At 49.1% G+C, this 27,870-nt stretch overlaps 8 protein-coding genes across 8 annotated transcripts; 4 read left to right on the forward strand and 4 right to left on the reverse strand.

Moving 5' to 3' along the window:
• Window positions 1-275: 275 nt before the first annotated feature.
• Window positions 276-1,934, reverse strand: RhiXN_11498 (uncharacterized protein; the record flags this gene model as incomplete). Its single annotated transcript, XM_043331313.1, has 3 exons — window positions 276-1,569; window positions 1,623-1,642; window positions 1,722-1,934. 3 exons carry the CDS (start codon window positions 1,932-1,934, stop codon window positions 276-278), a joined length of 1,527 nt encoding a protein of 508 aa, XP_043184823.1.
• A 1,557-nt stretch (window positions 1,935-3,491) lies between these two features.
• RhiXN_11499 (F-box-like protein) lies at window positions 3,492-5,014 on the reverse strand (the record flags this gene model as incomplete). The annotated part of the gene is made up of 2 exons (XM_043331314.1): window positions 3,492-4,766; window positions 4,817-5,014. The coding sequence occupies 2 exons, from the start codon at window positions 5,012-5,014 to the stop codon at window positions 3,492-3,494; spliced, it is 1,473 nt and encodes a 490-aa protein (XP_043184824.1).
• A 103-nt stretch (window positions 5,015-5,117) lies between these two features.
• Window positions 5,118-5,687, forward strand: RhiXN_11500 (ribosomal protein subunit L28; the record flags this gene model as incomplete). The annotated part of the gene is made up of 1 exon (XM_043331315.1): window positions 5,118-5,687. The coding sequence occupies one exon, from the start codon at window positions 5,118-5,120 to the stop codon at window positions 5,685-5,687; it is 570 nt and encodes a 189-aa protein (XP_043184825.1).
• A 547-nt stretch (window positions 5,688-6,234) lies between these two features.
• Window positions 6,235-17,032, reverse strand: RhiXN_11501 (cAMP-dependent protein kinase inhibitor; the record flags this gene model as incomplete). The annotated part of the gene is made up of 24 exons (XM_043331316.1): window positions 6,235-6,723; window positions 6,775-7,968; window positions 8,326-9,263; window positions 9,316-10,197; window positions 11,268-11,454; window positions 11,617-11,692; window positions 11,755-11,885; window positions 11,938-12,008; window positions 12,068-12,142; window positions 12,195-12,309; window positions 12,373-12,606; window positions 12,666-12,905; window positions 12,964-13,005; window positions 13,063-13,091; window positions 13,128-13,218; window positions 13,272-13,650; window positions 13,706-13,726; window positions 13,779-14,064; window positions 14,116-14,274; window positions 14,332-14,613; window positions 14,668-15,723; window positions 15,778-16,738; window positions 16,798-16,895; window positions 16,945-17,032. The coding sequence occupies 24 exons, from the start codon at window positions 17,030-17,032 to the stop codon at window positions 6,235-6,237; spliced, it is 8,124 nt and encodes a 2,707-aa protein (XP_043184826.1).
• A 560-nt stretch (window positions 17,033-17,592) lies between these two features.
• Window positions 17,593-18,114, reverse strand: RhiXN_11502 (uncharacterized protein; the record flags this gene model as incomplete). Its single annotated transcript, XM_043331317.1, has 3 exons — window positions 17,593-17,665; window positions 17,716-17,917; window positions 17,976-18,114. 3 exons carry the CDS (start codon window positions 18,112-18,114, stop codon window positions 17,593-17,595), a joined length of 414 nt encoding a protein of 137 aa, XP_043184827.1.
• Window positions 18,115-18,565: 451 nt separating this feature from the next.
• Window positions 18,566-19,513, forward strand: RhiXN_11503 (uncharacterized protein; the record flags this gene model as incomplete). Its single annotated transcript, XM_043331318.1, has 1 exon — window positions 18,566-19,513. The coding sequence occupies one exon, from the start codon at window positions 18,566-18,568 to the stop codon at window positions 19,511-19,513; it is 948 nt and encodes a 315-aa protein (XP_043184828.1).
• A 628-nt stretch (window positions 19,514-20,141) lies between these two features.
• On the forward strand, window positions 20,142-21,053 carry RhiXN_11504 (uncharacterized protein; the record flags this gene model as incomplete). Its single annotated transcript, XM_043331319.1, has 1 exon — window positions 20,142-21,053. The coding sequence occupies one exon, from the start codon at window positions 20,142-20,144 to the stop codon at window positions 21,051-21,053; it is 912 nt and encodes a 303-aa protein (XP_043184829.1).
• Window positions 21,054-24,101: 3,048 nt separating this feature from the next.
• On the forward strand, window positions 24,102-27,710 carry RhiXN_11505 (SH3 domain-containing protein; the record flags this gene model as incomplete). Its single annotated transcript, XM_043331320.1, has 8 exons — window positions 24,102-24,289; window positions 24,358-24,421; window positions 24,474-24,603; window positions 24,668-25,669; window positions 25,708-25,760; window positions 25,817-26,088; window positions 26,143-27,539; window positions 27,607-27,710. The coding sequence occupies 8 exons, from the start codon at window positions 24,102-24,104 to the stop codon at window positions 27,708-27,710; spliced, it is 3,210 nt and encodes a 1,069-aa protein (XP_043184830.1).
• Between the last annotated feature and the right edge of the window lie 160 nt (window positions 27,711-27,870).

The following is a 27,870-nucleotide window of genomic DNA, read 5'->3' on the forward strand; positions in this document are numbered from 1 at the left end:
TCCATGATTCATAAATTCAGCTAGAATGGTCATTTTAACGTTGCGCTTTTAGGTGCACTCATCACACGACAAACTAAGTAGGCTTTGATGCTCACGGCGTTGACTATGCATGGTCAGGTATCGTAGACCTCGCCCTCGAACCTCGCCAAGTACGTATATACGCCAACTCGGGCACGCCCTCGCTCTTCAGTACTAGTCTAAGAATAGCTTTCAGGACAAGTGTATCTCATCCGGTCGAGTATGCCCATAATATGGATAGGTGTAGCACACTGGCATTAAATTGGATCTAAAGTGGTCATTATTACGCGCCACGTCTCGCCCTTGATCTCCTTCGCTATCGGGATCGCTCTCATCTTGATCGGAATTTGATAATGGGGGCGGTGATACTGTATGTATTTGAGATTTTCAGGCAAGCGAAGCCCGATAGCCTCCCGAAAACCCTCTTGATTCAGATAAACAAATTTGAGGGGAAAACTAGCACTCGTGCGATGACGCAGCACGTTTCCCAGCTGTCGGTAAGACACTCGAAAACAGTAGACGTGTGTTAGGTTAGGTAAGGTGTGAGGGACTTTGCTCAATTCCCGAGTAAAATGTCTGCCATCAATTCTAAGCTTAGTGACAGTGGGTAACGATGATAGTATATCCGTGAGTGATTCTCCAGAAGGGGTTATGGAGAGCTTAGATATATCCAGTTCATCAAGCAGTGGATAGGTTGACTTGCTCCGGGTAGCCAAGCCACTACTTGTTTCACCGCCTGCCCCGGTGCCTGCAAAATGGTTGGCGAGTCTCATACTCCCACTCGACGACTCGAAACGACCGGAGATCACAAGCTTCTCGAGCACCGGCGCTTGGACCATTTCTATCATGCACAGCATCCAGGAAGTGAAAGAGCCCGTGATGAATGCAAGGGAGCGGAGGCGTAAAAGGCAGACACGAAAAATGTCTAGCTCGGGCGGTCCAATTTCGTTTTCGAACCCATACGCAGCTCTCTTCGAAATTTCAAGCGATAGATTCTCCAGTTCCGGGTTAGCAACAAGTAGTTTACGAAGATTTTCGGGCGAGCAATATGCATACGACGAGGTGAGTTTGAGTGTTGTGAGACCTGTAAATATTGGAGAAGATCTGTTGAAAACGTAGCCCCAAGGTACGGCATCAAATTCAACGCAACGAAGTCTTGGAACCGTAGAGGCGCAGAAAGAATAAGATTCACTAAAAAGGTGGGGATAATCTAAACTTCGTAGCTCTTCAATGTCAGAGTTATACCCTCGGACCTTCCATCTACATGAGAGGAAACGGAGGCCGCAGGTGGGTCGTGCATTGATGAACCCAATGATCGCATACAGTACCTCCGGCTGTTTGACGCAGACAGTAAGTGAGCTCCAGCGGTCTACCGTGGCTCCGCGAGAAATGAGGAACTTTAGCAGATAAGGGACTTTCTCGAGCTGTGTTTCCCAATCTCGAGCTTCAATGCACACAGCGCCCCAAAACCTTTTACGCATTTCTATATCGATCTCAAGGGGGCGAGTAGGCCCTGCTCGTTTAAGGTAAAGGGATACGAGGTGGTATGGGCTGGGCCGCGTTATGTGAATATGAGCCCAAAGGCTTGGGCATCTTATTGCCACATCCCTCCACTGATGGCAGACTTGCTAGAAACGATTGAAAATAACAAAAATGATCAGCCGACCGTAATCATACCCATATATATATGTTGAATGTCTCACAGTAATGACATCCTGGAACCCAAAATAATACCGTGTCCTAGGTCGGGTGGCCCGTTCTGATGCTTGGCCAATCGCAAACACATGTGAGAGCAATTCAGCAGGTAGTTTGTTGACGCTCTGTGCATCATTGTGTCTACGTCCTTGTATTTGTGTAAAATGTGAAGTGCCTGGAGGGCCCGCGTTTATGATGCTGTGGGGAATGATGGAAGCCATTGCGCCGTTCCGGCCAGAACTGAAGGGATAGTCGCACAGACAGCCTATACATCATATTTGAAATTGACATGAAACGAGGCCTATTTCAATGTGGGTGGAATTCGTGGCTGTATGCATCGTGGGATATCGAACTTACTTGGAATACGCAGATTTTTGGTTCTATCAAGCGATTTTACTGTGAATTCAGTAGAGATCTTATAAGTACGGTCTGTGCTAATCACATCAGCGCAGAATGTGGCTTCAATATCGACAATCAAGTCCATAGCCAACACAGTAAGCCACAGCCGAACACCGGTTTCGGCACATTACCTCGCAGTTGGTTTGAAGACCTCATCTCACAGAGTCTGGTCAATGAATCAAAGTATGGCCATAATGTTGCTTTATTTTGACACAATACACATAAAAGTAAAATGCCTCTGCCTCCATCTACACCCACATCCTTCTCGTACCCCACCGAAGTGGATACCCCGTATGTATTTCACATGCAAAGCGCACCTGTAAGAATACCAATGTCAAAATATCAACGGACTTCGTGTCCTTAGTTAAGAACAGGTTGCCAGGTTCAATGAGCCCGCGGCCACTAATGCATTTAGGATCTGTATTGAAACGGGGGTAGTAGAGAACAGGTCTTTTAATGTATCGGTATACAGAACACGCTATGCGAATGTGAATCCAATGGGTCGGACAACTGATTGCTACCTCCCTCAAGCGATGGCAAACACCCTATGCACAAAATGATTTGGGGGCCCCAGGTGTGTGGATAGATTTACTCGTACTAACAATATCTTGTGGAGCCCTGCGCAATACTTTGCCGTCGGCCGAATACTACTATGCCCCGTACCTCGCACAACAACGAATATATGAAATATATAGCAATTCGGTAGGCAATCCATTGACTTTCTCCACACCATTGTGCATGTATTCCTGCGCTTGCTGTGCAGAACCCAAATGAGCAATAGTAATATCAGAGTCTGCGGTGGCCCCCAGAAGAACCACTGGCTATTGCCCTGCCTTTGAGAAAAGGGATGGGTAACGCGCGAGACCGTCACCGGAACTCAGCTCGCTATTTCCAATGTTCGCTGCATAGAGCAGTAGTTTCAAATATTTCTCATAGTGGTGATCTCCCTTTACCGCAACTAGCGATCCTCCCCCCCCCTGGATCTTTGGCGTGTTGTCACAGGAGAGGGGATGAAATACCCATTAACATTTGAGTTGCCGCTACGGTTCCAAACTGCCTACAGCACGCTGAATTCATTGAATTCATTTAAAGCATCGTTCAAAGCCCGCTAACGAGACCATGCGACTTGAATCGAAGCAAATTGACGAATACATGCGTATTGGGGAAGAAGCACTTGAAAATCAATGTGAATTGAAGAAAAGGACTTTGAAGGCCCAGGCTTGCCACGAAAACGGACGATAGGATAGCGCATATATTATTTGTAGATGTATGAAACGTCTCGTAGTAAAACATCGTGGACATATACCAATTCCCCATAATCGACTCTGTGTAAATTACATACCAAGCATGATCCCCTGCACCCCTCAATTATCACAGATCTACAAATCAAGAAAATCGCCGGCTTGGCTACCATCATAGCGTTTCAATTCAACCGCGGTAGGCAATCCGATTACATCCTTGCCTCCCAGAATACCCAATGTACGAATAGGAAGTCCTGCTTCCTGTCGACGATGCAAGATGTTCCCAAGTTCTTTGGGAAATACCGAATTTTGAATAAACAAATGGGTCAAACTGGACGAACATCGCGGTGCCCTGTCTAAAACTGCAATATCTTCACTAAGTATTCTTAAATGTGTCAACGATGGTAGCGCGGTAAGCATGGATTCCGCCATGTACAGCCGGCTATCCTTTGGGAGAGGAAATATAGCACCAAGGTAACGCAGCGCAGGGTATAGCAACTTGGATGATGGGTTCGACTCGTTCGTATTCGCTCGATTGAATTTGTAACCAGTAGATATAACGTCAACAAGTTCTTCGTTGGCGGTGTTGGGGACTACGGAAGGTGCTATAAGGATCAATTGATTTAATCCAGGTGCATCGATCGACTGGAGAAACCGGTTCATCCATCTAAGCCCCATGCCACCACTAGAGCTGTAAAGGTCCGTGACCATCAATTTCAACCTGCGAAGGAAGGAAAAAGTCACAGGTGTGATGGTGGACCATGACTTTGAATCGTCATCTTGAAAGTATGTATGCTCGTTCAACGATACCTCTTCTAAACTGGGGTGCGATGAGAGCAGGAGAGCAAATGCGTCTGGCGCGTAATGGCCTAGCCCGGCTTCCACGAGATGTAATCGCGTAAGCCGAGTGAACGATATGGGAGGGTTGCGTTCAAACAAATGGGCTAGATGCACCCTTTTGAGCACAACAGAACTCAACCCAGGGAGGGACAAGTTTGATAGTGTGGGCTGGTCGGTGAGGAAAGGGACAGAGCTTGGCCGACGATTGGGATGTGATTCCGCAAAGTACCTGTGTGTTTGCGTTGCGCAGAAAATAGATTCCAGATTGGGAGTTGGGTACGAGGCCAAGTGTTCAATTAAATGTGGAAAGACTTCAAAATCGCTCACACGAATGACAAGTGCCTTCCAGCGATGGGTGCCGATACCTCTGTTTTCCAAAGATTTCAATAAGCGCTTCCAGATGACGACGGTAAGCTTTTGCCTAGAAGAAGTGACATTGAGAGTGATGGGCGCATTCTTGGCGCGGGTTATACACAGGTCGGCGAATGAAGAAAGTGGAAAGGCCTTGATATAGATGTGAGCCCACAACAAAGGGTTGTTGAGACATGTGCGCCGCCATTGACTACAAACTTGCTGTAGTATAAATGTAAGATAAGCTTCTCTGAATGGGTACATCACCTCACCGAAACCATATGCACGAAATGGATGGGCGGAAACTCTACCGAACCCGCATGCATTGGAGAATTAATGATCGTAAATACTTCAATCAACAAGTCTTCAGGAAGTCGGCTGACGGCCTGTAGACTGTTCCTATGCTTTCTGAGCTCAATACTGTCTTTATTAATCTCTCCTAGCGCATCATGAGCAATAGAATCAGACATCCTTCTCGGAGGTGGTCAAGGCCATTATGACGCCTATCATGTGACTTTACTCGAATCTAAGCGCCGCAGATACTATTTTTAATTAATCTCGACCACTCCCACCATGCGCCTTTCCATCCGTCCCTCGATCCTTCCCCGAACCACATTCTTAAAATCCTATGCGACTGCACCCCAGGGCAGAGGTGGAAGGCCTGAAGCAGCTCCTCCTGACCCACGCAACGACATTATAAGACGTACATTGTACCCCGAACGCACACCGGATGTCACGGGACTCGCATCCTCCCCAACAGGGATCCACAGACCGGACGTGGAGCTCGCGCTGGAACGAGCGATCCCTTCTGCCGAGGCGCATGAAACGATCGAGCGCGCTTGGAAGTTGCACCAGCGACAGGTTCGGGAGCAGCGCGAGGCCGAGTTGAAGCGCAAGTACGAGTCAATGAGGCGAGCTGTGGAGGTGTTGAAGGAATTAGATCCTGTTAGCTATGCAGAAGCCACCAGGGGTGTTGATTCACGCCGGTTGAGTGAGGCGGAGAGAGAGAGAATCAAGGGAATGAAAAGGGGTGCTAGGAAAAAGGCTGAGAGTCGGGTGGAAGGATTGTTTCCTCGTGAGATGAGGATGCCGACCGATACACCAAGTCGAGATGGTTGGAATCACGGATGGACAGCGTTGTAGTAGGTACTCACTGATTCTATCGTATATATGCACGACCAACCCTCATTATGTAGACTTTCTGGGCCACTGCAAATTTCCCCACCCGAGTCCCCCGTAAATTTATCGCCTTTCCCTTCTCGCCAGACTGAATCTAAAAATCATTTCCTATGCATTCATCACAAACAACCAAAATCGTTAGCTACAAAACCAAGCAAACTGGGTCTGAAGGGAGACCTCCAAAAAAATCTAAAGTGCTAGAGTACACGCGAAAGGCAAAATAAGGATGACATAGAACGAAAGAGTCAGATGGAGGGAGAGTTGTACATGGGATAAAGCCAAACTAAAAGGGTCTCGCATACAGTGAAAATTCAAAAGAGTTAAAGTGAGCGCGGAACAGAGATAGTGAGCGACGATGATGATGATGAGGATGATGATCAAGGAACGAGAGAGCGGAGAAGAAAAAGTGTAGGGATCCAACCCTCCTCGCACCAAACAATGAAAAAAAAAAAACAAGAACAAAACCACCACCACCATCCACAGCCCCATCAAACGCGGATCCTCCCCTCGACTAGACGCTTATGTCCTGCCCCTTGTCCTTCAAACTCTTCAACTTTCTCAACAAGTCTTGCGTCTCAGCCGCGCTCAAGCTTCCTTCCTCCTTATCTTCCTTGACATCACTCTCAAGAATGTCCAATACGGCGCCAAACAGATCCCGATAGCTTACGCCGAAAAAGTTACTCAACTTGGCCGCGCGTTTTCGGCGAGCGGCAAATTGGTTGCGCTGGGCTGCAGAATCGGATTCAGACGGGCCACTGATAATATCGTAGAGACCTTCGAGTGAGTCACGGTCCGCGTTGCTCACAAAATAGGCGAGCGAATTAAACGAGGCACGGTAGCTTTGGTAGTGCGCGCCACCTCGAGTACCCTCAAGGGGCTTATCGTCTTCCTCGTCTTCTGCGTCTTCTGGCTCGGATTCGTGATCAGATACAGACTTGGACGGACCATCGGCCCCACTTGGAAGCTGGTACAACTTTTGGGGCGGACGTTCACCAAACATCTGTCTCGGCCGATCAGAAATCATATTTACCAGATATAGCGAGCAACTGACCTTTTCCATCTTGACATTTCTCTTCACGGCCCTAGCCTTTTCCTCGCTGCTCATGACGCTCAAGTCGTTTATCCCCTCTTCGAGCAACGAATAATCCCCATCGCTCGCCCGTCGCTTCTTCTTCCCGCCAAACACACTCCCGGACTCTTCGTCTTCGGATCGCGCTCGGGGAAGACCTTGCTCGTAATCCCAAGTCTCCTGATTCATTCCCAGCACGAGATGAGCGGGGACGCGGGACCCGAGGTATCGATTCAACTTGGCCACCTTGGCACGTTTCGCCCGTCTCGAGAGCGCAGCTTCGTCCACTTCTTCGTCCCTTTCGGGCTCTTCTAGATCGACGTCGTCCGTTTCGGGTCTTGCAGTAGTCTCGGTCAGCGCCACCCTAAAGTCATCTCCGCTCCCAGAAGTCCTGATATCCAAGCACCCGTCCGTTTGAAGGGCAGGCGATAGCGCCAGAAGCGGTCGCGAAGACAACGACGCTGTCGACCGATGCCCTTTTACATCAGACGATCCGCCAATCAGGATGGCCTCTCCCCGTGCAGAGGTAGGAGTCACAAGCGAATCCTCGCTCCTGGCCGCTCGAGACACCCGGTAAAACGCAGAGCCGGCTGTTCCTGACACAGGAGGCACATCGCCCAACATTTGCTGGATCTTGCGCGTCTTTTTGACCAATTCGGCTCGCTCCGCAGCCGTGCGCATATTCGAAGTCGACGGACGACCGGTCAACGACATCGAGGCCAGGCCAGCAGAAGGGTCCGAACTCGAGTGTTTTCGTCCATGTCCATGGGTCGGCTTGGGAAACGTGAGGATGGGAGGTGGTGAATGTAGCTCGTCTTCCGACTCGAGCTCGCGCGTTCGTCCGGCGGGACTGGGCGTACGGCCCATAAACCTATCCATACGTGCCATCAAGCCGCTCGAACCTTGAGATGAGGCTCGCGGAACATCCTCGGAACGACGACGCTCAGAGGACGGGGAAGATCGTTTGCTCAGTCGTCTGCCAAGGTTGCTCATCGAAAACGCGCTTGGTGGGGCGGTCGAAGGTAAAAACGATTGTTGGGTTGGGTCCGCGCCGGCTGTGGTGATTGGGGTAGGGTTTTCCGGGGAGGAGGACATTGGAGAAGGTGAGGAGAAGAGGGGGTCGTGAACGTGCTGATATAAAAGCGAGCCCCCTGAAATACCTAGGACCCGAGCCGCCTGGATTGATTTGGTTATGTCAGCTTCCCACGCGCTCATTATTGCCAACTTGCAACGTTTCAGATGTGGCGTTTCATGTATTGGGAAGCTCCCGACACCCCACCGGCGGCCTGAAATGACTGTTGGGTCCTCCCGCCGGGCCAACCGAACATATGTCACGTCTATGTCTATGTCATGTATATGACCGCCTGCCCCATCCAATAATCCAACCCAGCAGCCGCATGATTCCAGCCCAGCACACAACCGCAAATCCAAACTCCAATGCAAGGCGGCATATCACATTTCCAGATCCGATCCAGCCCAGACGTTGGATATGGATGCAGGGACGAAAAAAAGAGAAAAGGAACACGCACACACCTTTTTGAACGACGCACTTGGAACGTATGGAAGCGTGACCGATTTTGAACGTTCCCGGCCGTTGACGCTGCTTTTTTCAGACGACTCTTCCGTCACACTCTCGTCGTCTTCTTCGTCTCCGTAGGCCCCCGGGAGATGTACGTCGACCTCGAACCCGGGGCGCAGCCAACTCGATCGGGGCGAAACGGGTAGTAAAAGGTCGTCACGATCGTCGTCCTGGCTCGTCGCGCGGTGCAGCCCAATGGGAATACTCTCGGCCTCGGTTACGCTACGCGCGCTGGAGCCGCTGACGTTGGACGAAAAGGAAATACCGGAGACACGGTTGTTGGCAAGCGGACGCAGAAACGAAAAGTCGCCAAACGGATTGGAGAGCGTGGACAGGCGGTTGGAGCGGTCTTCGCTTGGGCGGGGGGACGGCCAGTCTTCCCGGATGGCGCTCGAATGCACACTTGTTGCTTTGCACGATGGAAGGAAGGAAACTCGTTGGGGCGTTGTTGGGGGAGACTCGGCCTTGGTCGTATAGAACACGGTAGATTGGGGGGACTGGGGAAAGTTGGGTGTAGCCGTGGAAGGCGGGAGCGGAATCCCTACAGGACTCAATGGGAGAGAATACAAACTTGACCTGTGATGATCCAGGGACTGGCGACGAGGGGGAGACGGGATCCTCAGGGTGGGCGTGTGTTTGTTGTCCTTGGGAGGTGGAGTTGGCGGAGGTGATTCCTGGATCCCAGACAAACTCGAGCGACGAGGTGGGGGCTGAAGGAGAACGGTTGGAGTCGGGAGAGTCTCCGACCTTTGTATTGAGACAGAATGTAGATCTACCGGCGTTTCGGACAGCGTATGTGTATGAACCGCGGCAGAAACGGTTCTAACGAGAGCGCGGTTGCGGGGACGCGGAGGGGGCGGGAGCGAGACCGCATTCGAATCAGAGTCTAAAGCTAGGGGCCATGGGTCAGTGGGAATCGATACGGGACAGCGAGATTGACTCACATTGGCGTGCGATGCCCGGCAAACTGACGCTCCTGGTCGTGCGAACGAGCGAGTTGAGGCGACCGTGAGTATCCGATTCATCTTCATTGATATGTTCGAGCAACGAGCCCATGTCTCTGACAATCATCCGTGGTCGACGACGAGCGGTCGAGCGAGGGGGCAGAGCTGGCGGGGGGTTGGGTGAAACAGGAGAGATCGATCGAGGAGTGAATTGGGAGACCGAGCCGGGTGTACCTGGACATAGAATACTCGGGCCGGATGCTTCGTTGGAAGGAAGTCGCAATGTGCTATTATTGCCCGATGCGGATGGTTGAATAATCTGCAGTGGCGGAGGAAGCGGGCGATGAAAGTTGGAGTCGGGTGGGGGAGAAAGAAGCTGTCTAATCTCATCTATCGAGTGCGAGTGCGCACGGGCTCTCTGTATTCGGTGGGCCCGAACAATCTGTGCTGTGCTCTCGTCCGTGGCCGACGTTTTTGTCGTCCGATTAGACCGCGGTGACATGGACACGGACCGTGTGTTCAAGCTGCCTGACTCGCTCTCAATCCCATCTATAACAACACGAGGGGGCTGAACTCCATTCTCCTCTTCGCTCTCTTCCCCATCGCTAGTGTTGCTGTCGCTGGACTGGGCATCTGCATACGGATGGTGTCTTGTTTGCGGTGGTGTGGTTGGCGTTAGCGGTAGCACCTCGACCATCGGAGGCGAGTCGGGAACTGATGAAGTCGACACTGAACGTTGCTTATCCAAGCCGAACCTCCTCTTTGAGGGTCCGGCCCCCGGTGCCTGTTCTCCATTCCCGACGCCCGCCTCGTCGATCCGATTCAACATCGGTGCCGCTCCATACAATACACTTTGACTAGTCTTGGATGTTCGCAGTCCGCCTATCATATAATACTCAGCCTCCCAAGACAAATGAGAGACTGTATACTTGGAGACCTACCGTTGGGCGTGCGCTTAAGCCAAGGAGGCGTTTTTGTAAACGAACCCGTCGACATCACATACCACACAAGAAAGAAAGAGAGAAAAAAACAAGAATTAAAAGAAAGAGAAAAGCACGAGAGTGTCTCGGTCCAAACCGAGGTTATATGAGTCTCAGAGTCCCGACGGGGCGGAAGAACACTTTTGATCGCGTGGCGTGACGTACGCCCGGAGTTTCAAGATCTCTCGGGGAGAGAGAGGGACCTGACACCCCGCTCAATATAAATCCGCGCCCTCGAAAAAAAAAATGTACAATGTATGACGGATCCGAGTTGTCGACAAAGGAGCCACACTTGTCCTAGGGGAGGGATAGGAAGAGGGGGAAAGTTTATATCGGCTAGCTAATCGTGCCCGACCGCTCGGTCCCAAGGTCCCATATACCCCCATCCTTTGACTTGGCAATTGGCCACCAACCCCCCACTCGTGCGCATAATCGCAACGTGTGAGATTTTTTTGTCTGCGTGCTCTACTCAAAAGTTGTAATTTGAGTCCTTTGATTTTTAGCGAGCGCGGTTGTAATTTGGGGCAGCAATCCTGTATGAGAGGCGGAGACATATTGGGTAGATAATCCCACATTTTGTATCGGGATCGGCCGTGTACCGGAGTGGGTGGGATGCATGGAGTAAGTGAGCCGCTCATTGGACCACTGCCTCTGCTCATTAACTCGTCTCGAGCACAGCGTTTCAGGATGAACCATCGACCACCCTTTGTAGCGCCCCCTATTCCGCATATAGGAACAATAATATAGCATCTTAACCTCAGTCCCCGAGAGGCTCAGCATTGCACAAAGAAACCAGAGAGCCAACCTCGTACTTTCATTATCATCTTCATGAAATCTCCATACCAACGACGACCCGGTTTAATCATTTCCTAATGCGTCGACTCCACTTTCCATTTCAACCACACAACACCGTTATATCCGATAGCGATACAAAGCAATATTTAATCTATCCACAACCGGGCCGTCATATACTGTTCCTTCTCAGACTTCGGCCCTTGCTCTTTTTCCCAGCCTTTCCCAAACCACGCACGTCGTCCCCACTCGTGACGTACCGCGATGGCAAACGGTTCTCGGCATCCCATTGATCGAGCATATCCACGGCCGCACTGTATCCCACCTGGTAAATCTCATCATACCGTCCGAATTGGAGTGTTCCAAACTGCGTGGTGATAGCAAGGGACAGATGAGTCCCCATTCAGTTTCATATATCGTTCGTGTGAACAGGGTAAATGATTTCCCCATCCGGATGCAAGATTGGGCCCGAAATGGACCGAAGGGTCAATTCAGTATGTGGACTTGAATATTATGCGCATGTACGCACCTCATGAACCGGCATCTGCATGTAGAAGCATCCGGGTGTGATCTTGGCTTCTTCTAGCGTCGGAACGCTCGAGACGCTGGACATGGACGTGAGTAACCCTGAGGGGTCGTGATGCCGGCACAAAAAGAAACAGCGTACTATGTAAGCCTCCCTTGGATGTCCGTGATATCAGGTATATTCCTTGTCGAGCTGAATGGGTTCCATCGGTTGAGCACGACCCACCAACCAGAAACTGTATCTCCGTAATTGCGCGGAGAGTTGTCGTACAACTGGCGGGAGGTGTTAGTTTAAGTTCAGACCAAGGGTAATAAGGATACGTACGGAGCCTACGTCAACTGCGAACACTATACTGGCACCATGCGAGAGCATGGTCGAGACCGGTAAGTTGTCAACTATTTTGGAATTAGCCTCGTGTGGGGGAACGGGTCATGAGGCGAGGTGAGCAACTTACCGTACCCTCCGTCAACGAGCAAGGTACCATTATCACATAACGGGGGAAGGAGGCCAACCAAGGTCATCGATGCACCTGCAAATAAAAGATCAGCAATCACGATCAAAAGCAAGGTGACCAAACTCACGGATATACCTCCACGCATAACCAGTGTCGTGTATGTCCATTCGGGAAGTAATAATATTTGTTGTGTTGCAGAAGAATGGCAGCCACATGTCTTCGATATGCAAGTTTGAAAACGCCTACCAGGTCCAGACACGATCTTCAATCGTCGGACCCAGAGGAAGCAAAAAAAACGCACGAACCTTGTAGATCCCGCGATTGAAAAAGTGGCCGGTAGTGTATGCAACGACAGGCCAAGTAACGTCCGAAAGAATTCTCCATACACTAGACATTCGTCCACTGAACTGTTTTGCTCGAAGAGCACTTGAGAGAATGTCGCCCTCTCGTGCATATAGTCCGCCGATAAAGGCACCAATGCTCGTCCCGCCAATGTGGTCAATCGGAATTCCCCTGTCCTCGAGAGCACGAATGACACCCTTTATCGACAACTATGCGTCAGCTCCTCACTCCATTCCATTGAAATGTCAACTCGCACCAAGTGGGCAATACCCCTGGCCCCTCCGCCACCAAGAACCAGCCCAACGGATTTTCCGCACAAGCGACGCGCGAGGCGAGAAAAATCGCTAAAATGCTTTGGGCGGTGTGGGCGAGTATTCACCTGCGATCGCGTGTATTTTTGAATTTCGAGTTGAACTTTGTTCTTGATCTTGTTGAATGCAATGATCGCCGCTGCGTCCGTGTCCTGCATCTCTTGGACTTCTGGTTGAATAAGTCCCTGAGAATTAGGGCTTAGTCGGAGACAATGTCGAAGAAGATTGTTTTGGATGGCTTACTGGCAGTTCGACGTGCGTGTGTCCATGAACCCACGGTCTATTCTAATTAGAACAAACTCAGCCTCGGGCCCTGGGCACAGAAATCCATCATAAACTTACTTTAAGCCATTCACGAGTAGACCCTGGCACTATATTTTTATTTGGGTGAAGTAATACTAACTCACGCCTCGCAGTGGTCTTGGTACCCATGAGCAGGCGTTCGTACTCGCCCAATGTAGGGTCATCGCCCATCCCAATAACCATAATGCTATCCGCCTAAGTCACGTACAAGTCAGCTTCAGGATTTTATGGCGCACCGCCCAGCTCACCTGCCGAATACAAGTCTGCGTCCAGGGTGAGCCAACCGGCGTATCCGCAACATACAACACAATCCGATACCGTTGTTCTTGTTCAGCGAGCCACCCCGCGGCCTTGAGCTTGCCGAGCTTCGTAAATGCGTGACGCCCAAGATGCCGTGTCACGGAGGCTTGAGTCAGGAACGACGTCGGTGCACCCATGTCTTCCAGTGCGGCTTGAAGCTTGGTCGCAAACACCACAACGGGCACATCACGGGTCGACGGAAGGATGCATACAGTCTTGAGATTTGGATTGTTGCGCCCGATTTCTTTGGACCCTATTTGCTGTCGAGGATTAATCGACGTTTGGTCAACTTCGTTCCGTACTCGGGAGGCGATCATTCGCAGCAGTCTGATGTTAAGAGTTCATCAATGTTCGACTAACGTCCTGTTTCATCGATACTCACTGGACAGTTGTTTGAGGGTGTCTAATGTTGAATTGTGAGCCACGCGGTAGTATCAGTGAGACAGCCTACGTACCGAATAGATATTGCGTTGAATAAAGACATTGGCATGCGAGCAAGCTCGGTATCACGAATTGCGTGGAGTGTCGTACGTCTACTAGAGCTTGTAATAACATCTAGCTCCCCAACCGTATCCCCTTGGCCGTACTCTCCGACAATGTCTACGCCTTCTTCTTTTTCGGTTAACGCTCGTAAACGTCCATTCAGGACCATATAGAAACTATCACTCGGCTCCCCCGGTCTCCAAAGCACCTGACCGGCATCGACCTGTTGCCAATCCAGGGAAGCATCGATGTTTAAGACTGTCGGATTATTGTTAGTTTTTCAAATGTTCAAGTCGAGGACGGACCCACCCAGTGGAGAGAGCAGCGAAATCAATCGTTTTGCTAGAGTCAACAACACGATCGGACGTCTTTCCAATAGTCTCTCCAAGGCATGTGATGGCAGGAAGCCGACGTATGTGTCGGTCTTGGCCCTGATGTCAACGTAGGAAGGGGACCCAGTGAGTGATGCTGGCAGGTGAACCAGGTGTTATCCATTTGCAACAGGAAATCCACACACCCACTCACCAAGGTATCCGGCGATACCACCCGTTTTGACCGTGAATAAATGCTTTGATGGCTTGGATTGATTTGTACGCCCTAGGGATTGATCTATACTAACATTCGAAGTCCCAGACTTTTCTTGTCCACTCGACCGAACTTTAAGTTCTGGGCGGGCAGTGGTGTTTTTGCGTTTAGGTGGCTTCGACACTGTAGCTACTCCACCCGGTGGATTCGTATGTTTCCCATATGTAGATTCTTCTTGCGGTATCGATACGTCTAGGAATCCATCTATAACATAGAAAAGTCCTAGAGTAATCATTAAAAATGGCTTATCAATAGGCCAAAAGCAAGAAAGCTTACCTGCGTTTCTCTCTCCAGCACGAGCAAGTGCACTTCCAGCGGAGAAAAACAATATTTCTACATCGTTGTCCAACCCACTGAGGCTCATTGGAGTCATTCCTGCCAGGCTTGTTACGCTCGATGCATCGTCTTGAGATTGGAGGTGGCTTAGGTTACTAAATGCGCTCCCAAACATGGCAGTATTCCTCAATGCGTTCTTACTTGACGAAGGTGTCATGGAAGCAGATGACGGGAATGGGCTCCTGGACATTCCTGGCCGCAAAGGAGAGAGTAGAGGGCTAGCACCTGTCGAATCAGAAAGTGGAGGCTGAAGTAGTCCGATGGATTTTGCGATGCTTGACATGACTTCATCGCGAAGGTCAAAATCCTGTGTCGTAGCTGCCTGGGTTGCGGAAGCCCCTTCGTCTGCATGCGTGGAGACGCTGCGCCTTCTTGAATCGCCGATCCAATTCTTAGCGTAGGAGACCGCACGGCTCGCCGGTCCAGGACGATAGTTTTCTGGTTCGTTCATTTGGCCCGCCATAGTGTGTAGGTCACCCGCTTGGACATTGGAGCGTGAGGGATGTAAAACTCTAAATGGCGTCTCCGGAGAATTTGTAGAACTCGGCTGACTCGGAGTTTGGCTTATAGGGGGACTCGAGGTGGAGGAAGCTATAGTATGCAATGTCGCGCCCTTCTCTGGGAACCTTGCTCGTCTGTGTTGGTTGACTACCGGTCGATCAGGTAGAGGAGTGTTAACGTTTATACTTCCCGCAGAGATAGTACCAGACCCGATGCTTGATCCTCGATGATGAGCAATCTTTCCAAAGTAGTCATCTGAATCAGTTACTGTATCATCTTCAGTCTGCACGGCCTGCTCATCATCTTCCTCAGCATGGGGCACGGCCGCAAAACGTTGGCGCAAACGCTGCATTCCACCTCCAGAATAGAATGTGTTTGGCAAAGGATGGCATGCAAGTTCATTTATAGCCTTTTCGGTACGAAGGAGTTCAACCGTCAATCCGAGATACTTATGCATTGCGTTGAACGTCACTCGAGAAAAGCGGGTTAATATAACTGTTAAGTGACGTTAATGATAGCCCAATGGAACGAAAAATGAGAATGACATACCTTGAACGATATGAGCGCTGGCCTTGGGAAATTTGTGTGTCAACCTTCTGAATGCTTCAGCTGGGATTACGGCAAGAGTGGTATCCACTGTAGCGCGTGCGATGGTACCTTGGCGCATAGGATTGCGAGGATCTTTATGTTCGCTTTGCGCCCCAGTCGAGTACACATAGTCGTCTTGCATTTCGCTCCCTGGTTCTGAGGGAAGCGCACCTTGTCTATATGTACTCGATCGCTCCGAGCCCGGCGTCATTACACCGCCTACCGGTGGGGTTCGTGTTGGAGACATTGCGAACCGAGGATTACTCGCAGTTGCAAGCGCAGTAGAGCCGGAGGATGAGAGGGACGCTCTTCGCAGAATAGGACGTGCTGTACCAGTGTCGTTTGCTATGTCCAAGTGTGAAACGTCCTTGTTTTCGTTCTCTTGAGGGTATTGGTCCCCTGTATTATCTTGCCAACTGATCCGTACGTCTTCGGTGAATAGACTCAAGATCGTAAACAAGCTTGAGAGTGTACCTCCTGGACCAACTTCGTTTAATAGCTGGTATCCACCGCTATTGCCATAGTCGTCGTCCCAGCTATCCACGTGCCGTCCGGTTTCAGCGAAAACCTGAACATGGCCATCCACCACGCAGTAGAAAGATAGATCCTGGTCGAGTGCCAGAGTGTCGCCAGCAATAAGCCTACGTGTTTGGAGGTGTCGTGCTAATTCATGGAAGACTGGTTTTTCGAGGAATCCGAATACACGAATTGCTTGCAGAAACTCGTCGAGGTAGTTGCTAAACCTGGGAGCAGCGAGATCGTCGGCTGCGGCAGCAATATCTGGGTGCAAGGATGTGGCATTTGGCTTGTCTAGTGGGGGCTCTTTTAGGTCGGCGTAGTCGTTAAGATAGCGATACCGAATATAATAAGACAAAAAAATTGCTGCTGCAATGCTTATACCCAGTAAAGTATAAAAGTTGATCTAGAGACAAATATCGACATTCAGATTGAAGGAGATGATGAATAGGCGCAAGCACTCACCGTCAAGGTCAAGGAATAGGAAAGCACAGCATAGATAAATATTGGTATCTTGATAGTAACGAAAGCTACAAGCGTTCTTGCCCACGCTAATGTCCATACTAGAAAAGTGTAAGTTGGGTACAGTATACTAACCTTGAAAACATTTACCAAAAACAGAGAAGACCGCGGCCACAAGTGAAACCAGAGGGTGAAGGTCCCTCCAGTCGTCCCCAGGAGTTGGTTCGCCACCGCTCATGATCCAGTTCACAGGTGGCAGCCAGAGTCAGGTAGGTGTACGGCCACAAGCAACCTCATCTGAGAACCAAGTACCGAATGAAGTCATATGAGAAGGTGCTTAGGTAATTGTCTCAGTTTTCACATTCCTGAAGCCTTGACCATTTCGACATGGGCGATCTGGATGGTACATGTGAGAAATTGATTGAAATCCCTCTTTGAATCTATGTATATGAGAACTTCGACCGAAGTATCAGCAATGTAATCCACCCTTCTTAAAATTAACAGGGGTTCCTGCAGTCCCAATCAAACTAAATGATATTCAATTACAGAAGAGAAGCGGATGATTCATTCAAAGCCCATCAGTTTTCCGTTCTGCGGGCCTAGTTGAGCGGGTTCTACATGCTTGGCATGTAGCGTCCCAGAACAACCGGTTTCCGCGCTTCACACAAGCATAAAGCTCGTCAGCGACGTGATTTGACATCATTTGGGCGCATCGAAAGCGAGGGGGGGGGGTCCCAATATGGGGAAGAGATAAATTAATCTAAGGCGAACCCTATATATAATCGGGACGTCGAATAGCTACGCAGCCGTGTTTTCGGGTACAGGGTCAGGCGATAATATAGGGGGAGGTGGGAAGTTCTGGAGGGGTTCACTGTACCCTATGTCAATTAGTGTTTTTCGTTCGCGGATATAAGCACCTACGTCCTAATTTCCCACACGTCCTCGCTACTCTTTCCAACGCGTCGGGAGGCCCACCATTCTGCTCGTCTTCGAATCCAAGCTTTGCGGCGCTCCTCAGGCTCGAGCATCTTAATGCTTAGGCAGAACTTGAATTCCTCAAACTTAGGTTGACAGACCGCCAGTGTTCCATGCCTATACATGGCCTTAAATTGAGGTCCTAGAGCTAAAGGCTGGATGTGAATATGCAACCGTAAGTACAAGAGGCAAATCCTTCAGCCCACCATGGCAGCGAAAGAATTCGTCAAGATGCGACATGCATGTTGGGATATCTTCAGGTTTAGGGTACTCGGCGGATAAACGCGTCTCTTCTTGGGCTAACGCAGCGGAAAAGGAACGTGAGCCATCGCCTGTCGTAGACATGAGGGGAAACAGATGCTGGCGCTTACGAGATTACCTAAGGTTGATCTTTTGCGAGGTTGCATCTTTGAAGACCGTATCCTTGCGATACATATATCAGGTTCGTGTGAAGTTAACGAGAGCAACTCCGTGAGATCTTGAAGTTACCAGTTGAATAACTATTGAAGTGACTACATATAAAATACATACGACCTCTAATTTTTAGTATCAAACTTGGCCATATGCATTCCCACTGAAAGGTATTGGTTATCGCTTCCCTGTATATATAATAGAAATACAGCGTCATATTAGTGACACTAAAATAGTGAGGAAGCGTGGGTGCAACTTCGGCTTCCTATCTTGGAAATATTATTGCCCATCATAAGTCTAAATTAGATACATAGGAGCATGTCATCTGCGTGCCCATATAAACGTAGGCAGTAATTGACGTTTGCCACCAAACTCCTTCCTACCAATGTACACGCACATTAAGAAGCCCACTGGACTATGCATTGAACTGCTCGAGTCCCAAGGTGGACTGATCTCACTCGAAGACTTTCATGAACTCTGGTCAATGCTTCGCAAAACTCACTCACTCGATCATCTTTACCCGCTCCCAACCAACACAGAAGAATTCCACCTGCTATATATCATTATCTCTAAAGACCAAGAACATGGTGACCTTGGTATTCATGCGAATGGATATGGCATCGAAGACGAGGGGAAGTATCGGCTAGCCGGGTTCGCTTGTCTGGTCGTCCCTCCTAACGAACGTCGCGAGAAATCCATCCTCTCGGGGAATCCGAACGGTATATGTGATACTGCAGATATCAGAATTGCGCTTTTGCCTGCGGTACAAAAGCGAGGGTTCGGGCGCTTTGTTGTACATGAACTTCTTGGTCATGCGTTTGACACGCTCCGTATTCGCCGTGTAACAGCTTCAGTTGTGTCACCGGTGCGGCCATCCCATTCGGCAGCCCAGAAGAAACAGCTAGGATTCAACACAAAACAAATCTGTAGGATATTTGAAACATTTGGGTTCAAATTTGAAGGGATCAGTCGCGGGGCAGTCATGAACACTGAGGCTCCTGAAGACGACAAGCCTGTATGGCATGATGTGCACCGAATGTCGATGCTCGTTACAGATTACTTTGAAGAACACATAATAAGCTCCCTCTCAACTATCCGCTCCCCCTGTCACAAATTGCCTTTAAAAACGGTCCGGCTGAGTCCTTGGGATACCATGATCCAGAGACAAGAAGAAGAGAAACGCGACCTGAAACTATGGGCCCAGGCGCCCAAGGATACGCTGGCCAATGATGCCTGTGATGAAGACGAGGAGAATAGCGATGTTGAAACTATGTTGGGCGATGATGATGTTGACGAGCATGATTGGGATATGGCGAACGACTTTGATGATTAAAAGAACTCACAATGGTAAGTTATTTAAAACCAATGATCAATTCATAACTATTGACCATGACCACAGTTTCAAAATGGTTGATGAATCAATATGTAGTATTTTAGCTAATTATTTCATCATGAAAGTTTCCCGTACGAGATTGATGGGTATTTCCCAGACTGGTTATATATGTCCGCTTAGATTGTGCAAAGTTGGTCAGGTCAGGAGTCAAACTGCTGGTCACGGTGAACCCCCAAAGTACAAGAAATACGCACCCGAAACACATAGCTCCCAGCTCGAAGGTGCATAGGGACCAGCTAGGAGTGCAGAAATATGCAAATACTGGTTCTATTTTGTTAGCACTCCGCATATAAAGCGTGGCTTTTGGCGCCCATAAAATTCGCACTTTGGAGATTCACCGTAATAGGTCCATGATATGTTCGATGCTATTCAGTACTGTGCCCTCAAAATGAGACGGCTCCTGTAGCTGGAAACTTATCAAACCTATGCATAATGTTGAAAGTTGCGTTATGCCCATCACAGGTCTAAATAAGGCTAATATGTGACGCGCGCTTAGTATTGGTGAGAGATGTCATGTGGTTGAGAACAATTCGCCCGCAACCCTCTCCTACACTTGAACACAGAGAACATGGGAATCGGCGACTTTGAGTTTGAGCTACTTGAAGAACAAGGCGGAAATATCTCGTCTGAGAATTTTAACCAACTTCTCTCCCAGCTCAAGAAACGCCACTCTCTCGACCATATTGATCAATCAACTCTAGGAACGGCGCTTGGTGAACTTGATATAGTCTACGTCGTGCTCCGAAGAGGCTATCTAACCCAGGTAGACGATGAAGGAAACCCCCTCTATACCCTCGTTATGAATAATAATGATGTAGACTATTGGTTGGCCGGATTTGGTAGTCTACGCTTTCCCAACGCCGCGCGTGGCGACGCGAGTGCCGCAGAAATCACGGTATCGCTTTTGTCACGAGCGCGGAGAATCGGCGGCGGGCGCCTGCTTGTCCAAAAGCTCCTCCAACACGCTTTCGATACGCTTCGCATCCGTCGGGTCACCGCGTCTATCGTATGCCCAATACAACCACACCATTCGGCGGAACAGAAAAGGCGGATATTATTCAATACCAAGGAACTATGTTGGGTGTTTGAAAAGTTTGGGTTCAAGTTTGAGGGGGTTAGTCGGGGAGCGGTCGAGAGTTCTGTAGCTGCTGAAGATGGGAAGCCTGTGTGGCACGATGTGCACCGGCTGTCGGTCTTGCTCATTGATAATTTCGAACAAGGAACAGCACCCAGTCTTTCCAGCTCGCCAGCCATTTCGAAAGAGGGCCCGGAACAAACGCTCACAAAAAGTCCATGGGAAACCATGATCCGGAGACACGAGGAGGAGAAAAGTGAAATGCAGTCGTGGACTACAGAATCTCGGCTTGTGGTGACTGTCCAGGAGGGTTGCGAAGAGGAAGAAGAGGATAGCGACAACGAAACTGTCCAAGGAGCGAGCAGTGATAGCGAATGGGAATTACCAGATGACTTTGATTCCTAGCACTAGCGTTACAGGGCAAGAATTGCTGTAAGCTATTGGCACACTACTCCAGATCGGCAAAAGCTAACTCGGATGTTTTCGTTAGTGAATACATCCCATAGACTCCGATTGAACGGAACATTACTACTTATCAAGTGTCTTTCACATTGTCGCTGTCTCACAACTATATATATAGACCACTTGTTTTTATAAATAGTACAGAAGTTCCGTGTTTGCGAGACCATCTGGTTGGTCTTAATAGGACGGAGTTGCATTTAATTTCACCTCGCACATTGGTAGCATGTCTACAGTACACAACCAAATTACACGATATCAAAGGTGCGGATTAGTCTCAATATCATAGTAGTTTATTCACACAAAGTGATCCGGGTTCATCTGTTTGCCTTGGTGCGGCTTCATAGGCATTATGTGGCTCATGTGGCTAATTCATAACCAATTTCCGCCACTCCTCGATTTGCAAAGATTTCCCGACCCACAAACCCGGAAACAAATAATTCAGCTTATACATTGCACTTGGTAAACTCACATTACAATGTCCTCTTCGGAGTGACATATACAAAAATTGGAACGATACAGAAAAGATTAGCATGGCCCCTGCACAAGGATGACACGCTAGTTCAGAGTGGACGGTCTACGGACCGCAATATTTATTTTATTTTGTTGTCATTATTAGGACCTGCTTTCCATTAGCACACTTGTATATTTCTCTCTTTTACTTCTTCATTGTGTTCTTGACCGGCGGCTCGTCAACAAATTGAGACTTATCCCCGGTGAATACTATAGTAATCCACACAAATGCGCCCCTGCGCCATCGCCCATCACGAAGGAGAAGGAACAACGTTGTCTACATGCGCATCAAAGGATTTTCTACCAGCCCTGAAAACGGAGAAGAACAAACTTAAACGACCTTCTCCTTCGTCTAGATCATATACGTGGAAGGCCCAAACCCACTCTCTCAAGGCTCCCACACACGAATCCTTGTACTTCATCGCATCTCGAACGTTCCACACAATCCGCACAGCGGAACCTCTTTGTGATGGACAATCAACGTTTTGTTAATCTTTATCTATTAAACTTTGCTAGAAATCTGATCACGGCAAAAAGAGCAACGCCAATTTGAACGTAGACGTATATATAAATCGCTAATAAGGTTATAAACCGGGTCCAGAACGGGTTGCGAACGGGTCCCGAACCCGCCTGGAGGCTTCGGTGTCGGGTGAGTCGGTTCTCTGTCAGCTGGAAGGGGTGTAAGGGTTCCAATCCAGGCACCGCAGCTCTTGGCGCGTTTCCAAGCCCCTAGATATTCGTTTTGTCCTTTTACTCGATTGGCTTTATGTCGTTTGTCCACAGATACACCGAGCGTGACGGTTTCATTTGCTCGTTTTGTGTCAATCGATTGTTTTTTTATGTATATTCTGTGTTTAAATACATGTAACATTCGCAGCCACTGGCAGCTTGGTTAGGTGTGACCACTTTCGTAACTCATACTCTATCAGTCACTCTGAGCGCTTAACACCGCTCGTCTACCTTCTTCGCTCTTGTTCGGTTGTTTGCACGCATATATCCACCGCTCACCCTCATCTGCACCTGATGATGTTTGATTTAACATTATGTTAACAATACTCGAATATAAAGGCCATGTATTACTTAATATGATATACAACGGGATAGCAACGACACCTGAACCTCATTGCTCGCTGGGGTCATCTCCTACAAGTCCTACATAGTGCGATACTCACGGGAATTCGTTGGGCTGATATTAAAAAATGAATTCGTGGTTACGAGGGTGAATAGTTACTTCCTCCGGTGGACTTTTGGTGGGTCTCTTATGGGCATATGGTTCAGCCGCCCAGTACATGGGTAACCCACTGGCATAACGCCAATGCTATATTGCTTTTGTTAGTATTCGAACATGGTCAGTTAATAGCACTTACGTTATTACCCAGGGGGTACGGTATTTACCCAAAGAACGAGCCAATTCACTTCAACCTCAACATTTGATCAGTTTTGCCTCGAGCTATGGCCACCGATTCAAACATACAAACATACGTAAAGTGGTGAAATGAATGACACTGCTCACGTACCGTTGTCAACTGGTGGCGGGCGGCATGTACGATGAATCTGTTGGCTATCTGCGCGAACTCTTGTGACAGAGTCGAGTGATCTTGGTTAGAATAGAGATTACATATTAACATTCCTGATGAGGCTATCCAAGCACAAAAATAGGTATACGAGATAAGTTGTACATACCTTAGTTTGGAAAACTCCAGATCTTGTTGACAAACGTGTGCCTGGCAAGGCGGCTTGATCTGTGAGTAAGATCGATGTGAATAATCAGTGCAATATATTCACGTACGTGTGGGTTTGTCCGCAAGGCCCCGAAACCTAGATGAGAGCAGCGCGATTGAATAGTTGATTCAGTAAATTAGAGTCGACGCGGAGAAGCCCAAGAGCCTTTTCAAAGCACCGAATATCTCCAACATGTATCCAACTGTACGCTCTTAAAGTTTTGGTTAGTGCCTGTGCGATGGCGGGGAGCTAACGGACTCGAACTGGTAGCGGGAAACTTACCAGTTCAGGCCAAGACAATTCCGCATACGGAAATGTCCCACATTGTCTTCAACATTGTTTAGTCAAGAGGTGGGAACAATGTGATAATATAGTCACCAGGAGGTCTTTGAATGTACAAAGTCAATCGCTACTTGCTACGTTTGGAAGGGTTAGCGTCGTGATTGAATGAAAGAAGGTCTCACCGAGTATTCCTTTTGCGTGTGGATGGATTCAATTGTTCACTTAGAGCAAGTATGAACCAAGAGAAACATAGGGTGCGTTAGCAGAGTTTGCTGTAGTGACCTAAAGCTTACTCTGTTAGTTATGTCGTGTATTCAACTTAGAGCAAACGATGTGGCGGTATTGTTGACAGCACTGAAAGGATCACGTGTACACATCTTCCCTCCCCTCTCTTGTGTCACTTCCACTATTGCCTCTTCACATTGACCACTATATCAGCACGCTACAGTACATCATATATATACCTCCGACTCGCCAATGCATCAACAACGCACCGAACAGATTGCCCACGCACTAGCTGCCTATCGTGCCTTCCGTCGGCAAGATCCCGCCGAACAACGTCTCACTACTTTCATCAACATTCTCAACTCCCTTTTCCCCCCGCTTTCATCTTCTCACTGTGCGGACGACCTATTGCTGGCTAATATCCTCATGTCCGATCCCAAGTAAGTCACTTTCAGCTTGTTGGGGTGGCATGATTCTAACGGTCTATACAATTACTGAGTTTATTGAGGTGTTCGCACACCCAACAGGAACCCAACACTTTTGCTGAGGCCCATAGCTCTCCTATAACACAGGTATGTCCGGTCGTATCACGTTTACCCCAAATTCACACGCAATCGTTTTCAGGAAGTATTCGAGGAGCATCCCACTTTCACTTTGTCTCAACATGCAAACTATATCTCGATTCATCCCGTTGATCACGCTGAAACCATACGCGCTGCGCCTGGCATTGATTACGCGCCCGTGGCCAAGCAGCGTAAGTAGATGTACCTACCCACTTGTAGTCGCTTTACAGTAATAAATATCTATCGCAATCTTAGAGCCTTGTGGGATTCACTATACAGCAGACGTAAAGCAAGGCGTGAAAAACAATATGTCGTGCGCATGTTGCAGCGCACACGTATACGGGTGCTCAAGCAGTGCAAACCAGCGCACTCTAGCTCCTCGACTGGCAAAGGTTGAGCCGCTGGGACTTACTTTGATCCCTACTTCCTCCATGCTCCCACCATGCTCTGAGACTCAACCTGCAGCCCAGCCTAGACCCCGTCCTCGTCCCCGTCCCCAGCCCGTGCCGGCACCGGAGCCTTCGCTCAGTCCCACCCTTGCCCCTCCCGCTTCGTTTGTTTCAGTACCTACCTATAGCGTCCCACTCCCTAGGCTGGCTCCCATCGGCAAGGGCAAGGGACGGGCATTTTCTGCTACACCGTGCCCACCGTCTACATCTACTACCCATTTTATTGGACACGGGATCATGAAGCCTCTGCAATTCAGTCAGAGGAGCTTGGTTCCGTCTGGTCTACGTCTAAAGCCTCCCCCTTCCCCCAACAACCCTTTCCTTTGCTCAAGTGCTTGTCCAACCAAGCTTGATCCAGGTTCCGCGCCTCAGCCTTCCCAATTCCATGCATTTATCCTGCCTAACTCGGCCTTGAAAGGCTTGGCGTCGTCAGGTCGGCCGTCTAGCCCAATCGACCTATGTTTGTCAGAGAAGGCCGACGATGAAGATTCCAACATTCTGGGCTTGGCTGACCTGGAGTTGTTTAAAGGGTGGGATGATAGTGGGGGTAATGACAATGATGGAGGAGGAGATTTCAGTTATATTGACGACAATAACCAGGACCTCGATAACGATCCTGACAAAATGGAAGGGTTCGCAGAGGCATATCGTCGCACTTCCTCAGCGGCTCGCTCCTCTAGCCCCCCAGAGCTCTCCAAGCTTCTTGACTTGATCGATAAATGCGGCCTTCCGGTTATGGAGCCTGATGATCTTTGGGAGTTCTTGCTTAAAGGTCGTCACGGCAAGACGTGGTTCCTTGTTGAAAAGGGTCTCATAATTGTATATATATTCATCCGGACGTGGTAGAGGATCGGTGGCGAATGGCATTGATGAGGCAACCCGGGTCACTCTGGAACACTGTAAGTTATATGCATTACATCACTCCTTTGTCTTGTTGACTAACATATATGTACAGATGGAATCGGACGTTTTTCTAAAACAACGTAAATCGTCGGCAATCATGCAGCAAACGCACAAGATCTTGCCGCAGTACAAGGAAATAAAATTCATGGTTGAAGTACGCGGTCTGACCGTAGACCTTGAAGTTCCCAAGATCCATGCAATTTGTTCTATCGAAGTCGCGCTGTCAGAAGCTTGTGAGCGTGGCGATCCAATCACTTCGACTTTGACTCCGGTAGAGGTCTACTACTGGTTTGAACAAAACTGGTATCAAATGATTGATGCAAAGTAAGCTATATGCGCCTTTTCTATGCTTATACGCACACTAAAATATTGTTACAGGCTTGGAAACCATTCTAACTATCGAATTGCTACTCACCGTAGTGGGCACGTTAGCCCAAGGCGCATTGTTTTGGGTTCATCATCAAGCCGATCTCACGAGAAGCGCCCCTGTGAAACCAACCCTCTCTCTCCACCCCCTAGAGATACTGTTTGCCTACGCCCCAACGCCAGTGCCCAATTATCCACCCCTACATCTCCAGCTTTGGCCCCGGTTTTTGCTCCATCTGTGCCAGATATTGACGCCAACATGCCACGAAACGCGACTCCGGGGCCTTCTGGTACCGCTGCACGCTCTGCAGCTGCTGTGTCCAATCCAAACCCTGCAGTGACAAACCCTGCTTCCAAGACCAGTATGCCATCGGTTGGTGCCTTGACAGAAGCTATTTGTGAGACGTGTTTGTCTACTAGGGAGTTTCAGGAAAAGCTACTGGACATGCGGCAAGTACAACTCAAGATTGATGCAAGGAGCGTTGACAATACGTACAAGCTGGTTAGTGATGAACAGGCAGCAATGGAAGAAGAGCGTCTCAACCGCATTGAACTTGAACAAGAACGTGCCAATCGTGAGGCAGCTGAATTGGAGGACTGTGTTGATCTGAGACGGAAGCAGCAGTTTTTTGAGCAGTGCCTTCAAGCTGTATCCCGTGCGGACCAGGGCGTTGCAAGCAATATCGTCGGGATGGCCAACGAGCACCTACGTCTTACAATAAAAGAGGGGCTGTTGCGATTCCAACCATTTGTTGCACCTCGCAGTCCTGCTCGGTCTGACCTTTGCACTTCAACCAATCAACTTGAACACGCCGCTCCGGTCCCTGCCTCTAATCTATCTCTGCCGGTCACAACAGCATCCGGCACGTCCACAGTCTTGTCACATGCCGGCATAACACCTTTGGCTGCTGCTCGCAACTCTTTGGCTATCCCCCCTTCCGTCCTATATCCTCACAATTGTTTAACTCGACGACCATCTGCCCAGCTACCTCAGCTACAAACATCAGTGGTTGCCCATGCTACGCGTCAGCAAAGTGTAGCCTTACCCAGTCCGTTGTCTGCATCAACTTCCACCACCCAGCCTCCGACTCCTACTCTATCTAACCCACGCCCTATCTCAACCACCACATTCCAGTCTCCTTTATTGATTGCCATGGCTCCTGTTGCCGGCCGTATCAGCATGAATACATCTCCAAACCCATCAATTCCCTCAAACCTTGACTCCGGCCATCACCCGGGAGACTCGACGTACCTTCCCGCCGCCGACACATCCGGCCCTGCCTTGTTCCTCAACATTTCCCGGTCAACCTCTCTTGCGCACAATAAAATTGACGCGCCGGCTCACGATCAAACACGCCACGGAGATGACTCGAATTTGGATTACACGGGTTTAAACCCAACTTTTTCTGGTGCGTTTTTCGTAACTTTTCACTTACAAATTAGTATTCACCCTTTTACCTTTTGCCCCTCAAGTAGTTGACCTCACAGCGCCCAGCCTGGTCAAAACCTCCCCTCGGAGCGACAATTTTGTCCACGTGAACAACAAAGCTTGGGATACAAATGCCGAGACCAATAATTAGAATGAACATGTCTCGGCCAATATCTTTCCTTGTAAGTGGATATCCAGCCTCGCCAAATTGTGCTGATGGTTTTTGAACAATAGATTATTTAATGCATATGTCATATATCTATTTGCGGACAATATTATTATTGACATTGCAATCAAAACCGTTGTGAGGC

This window comes from Rhizoctonia solani, chromosome 12, assembly GCF_016906535.1.
Source record: "Rhizoctonia solani chromosome 12, complete sequence".
Lineage (NCBI taxonomy): Eukaryota > Fungi > Basidiomycota > Agaricomycetes > Cantharellales > Ceratobasidiaceae > Rhizoctonia > Rhizoctonia solani.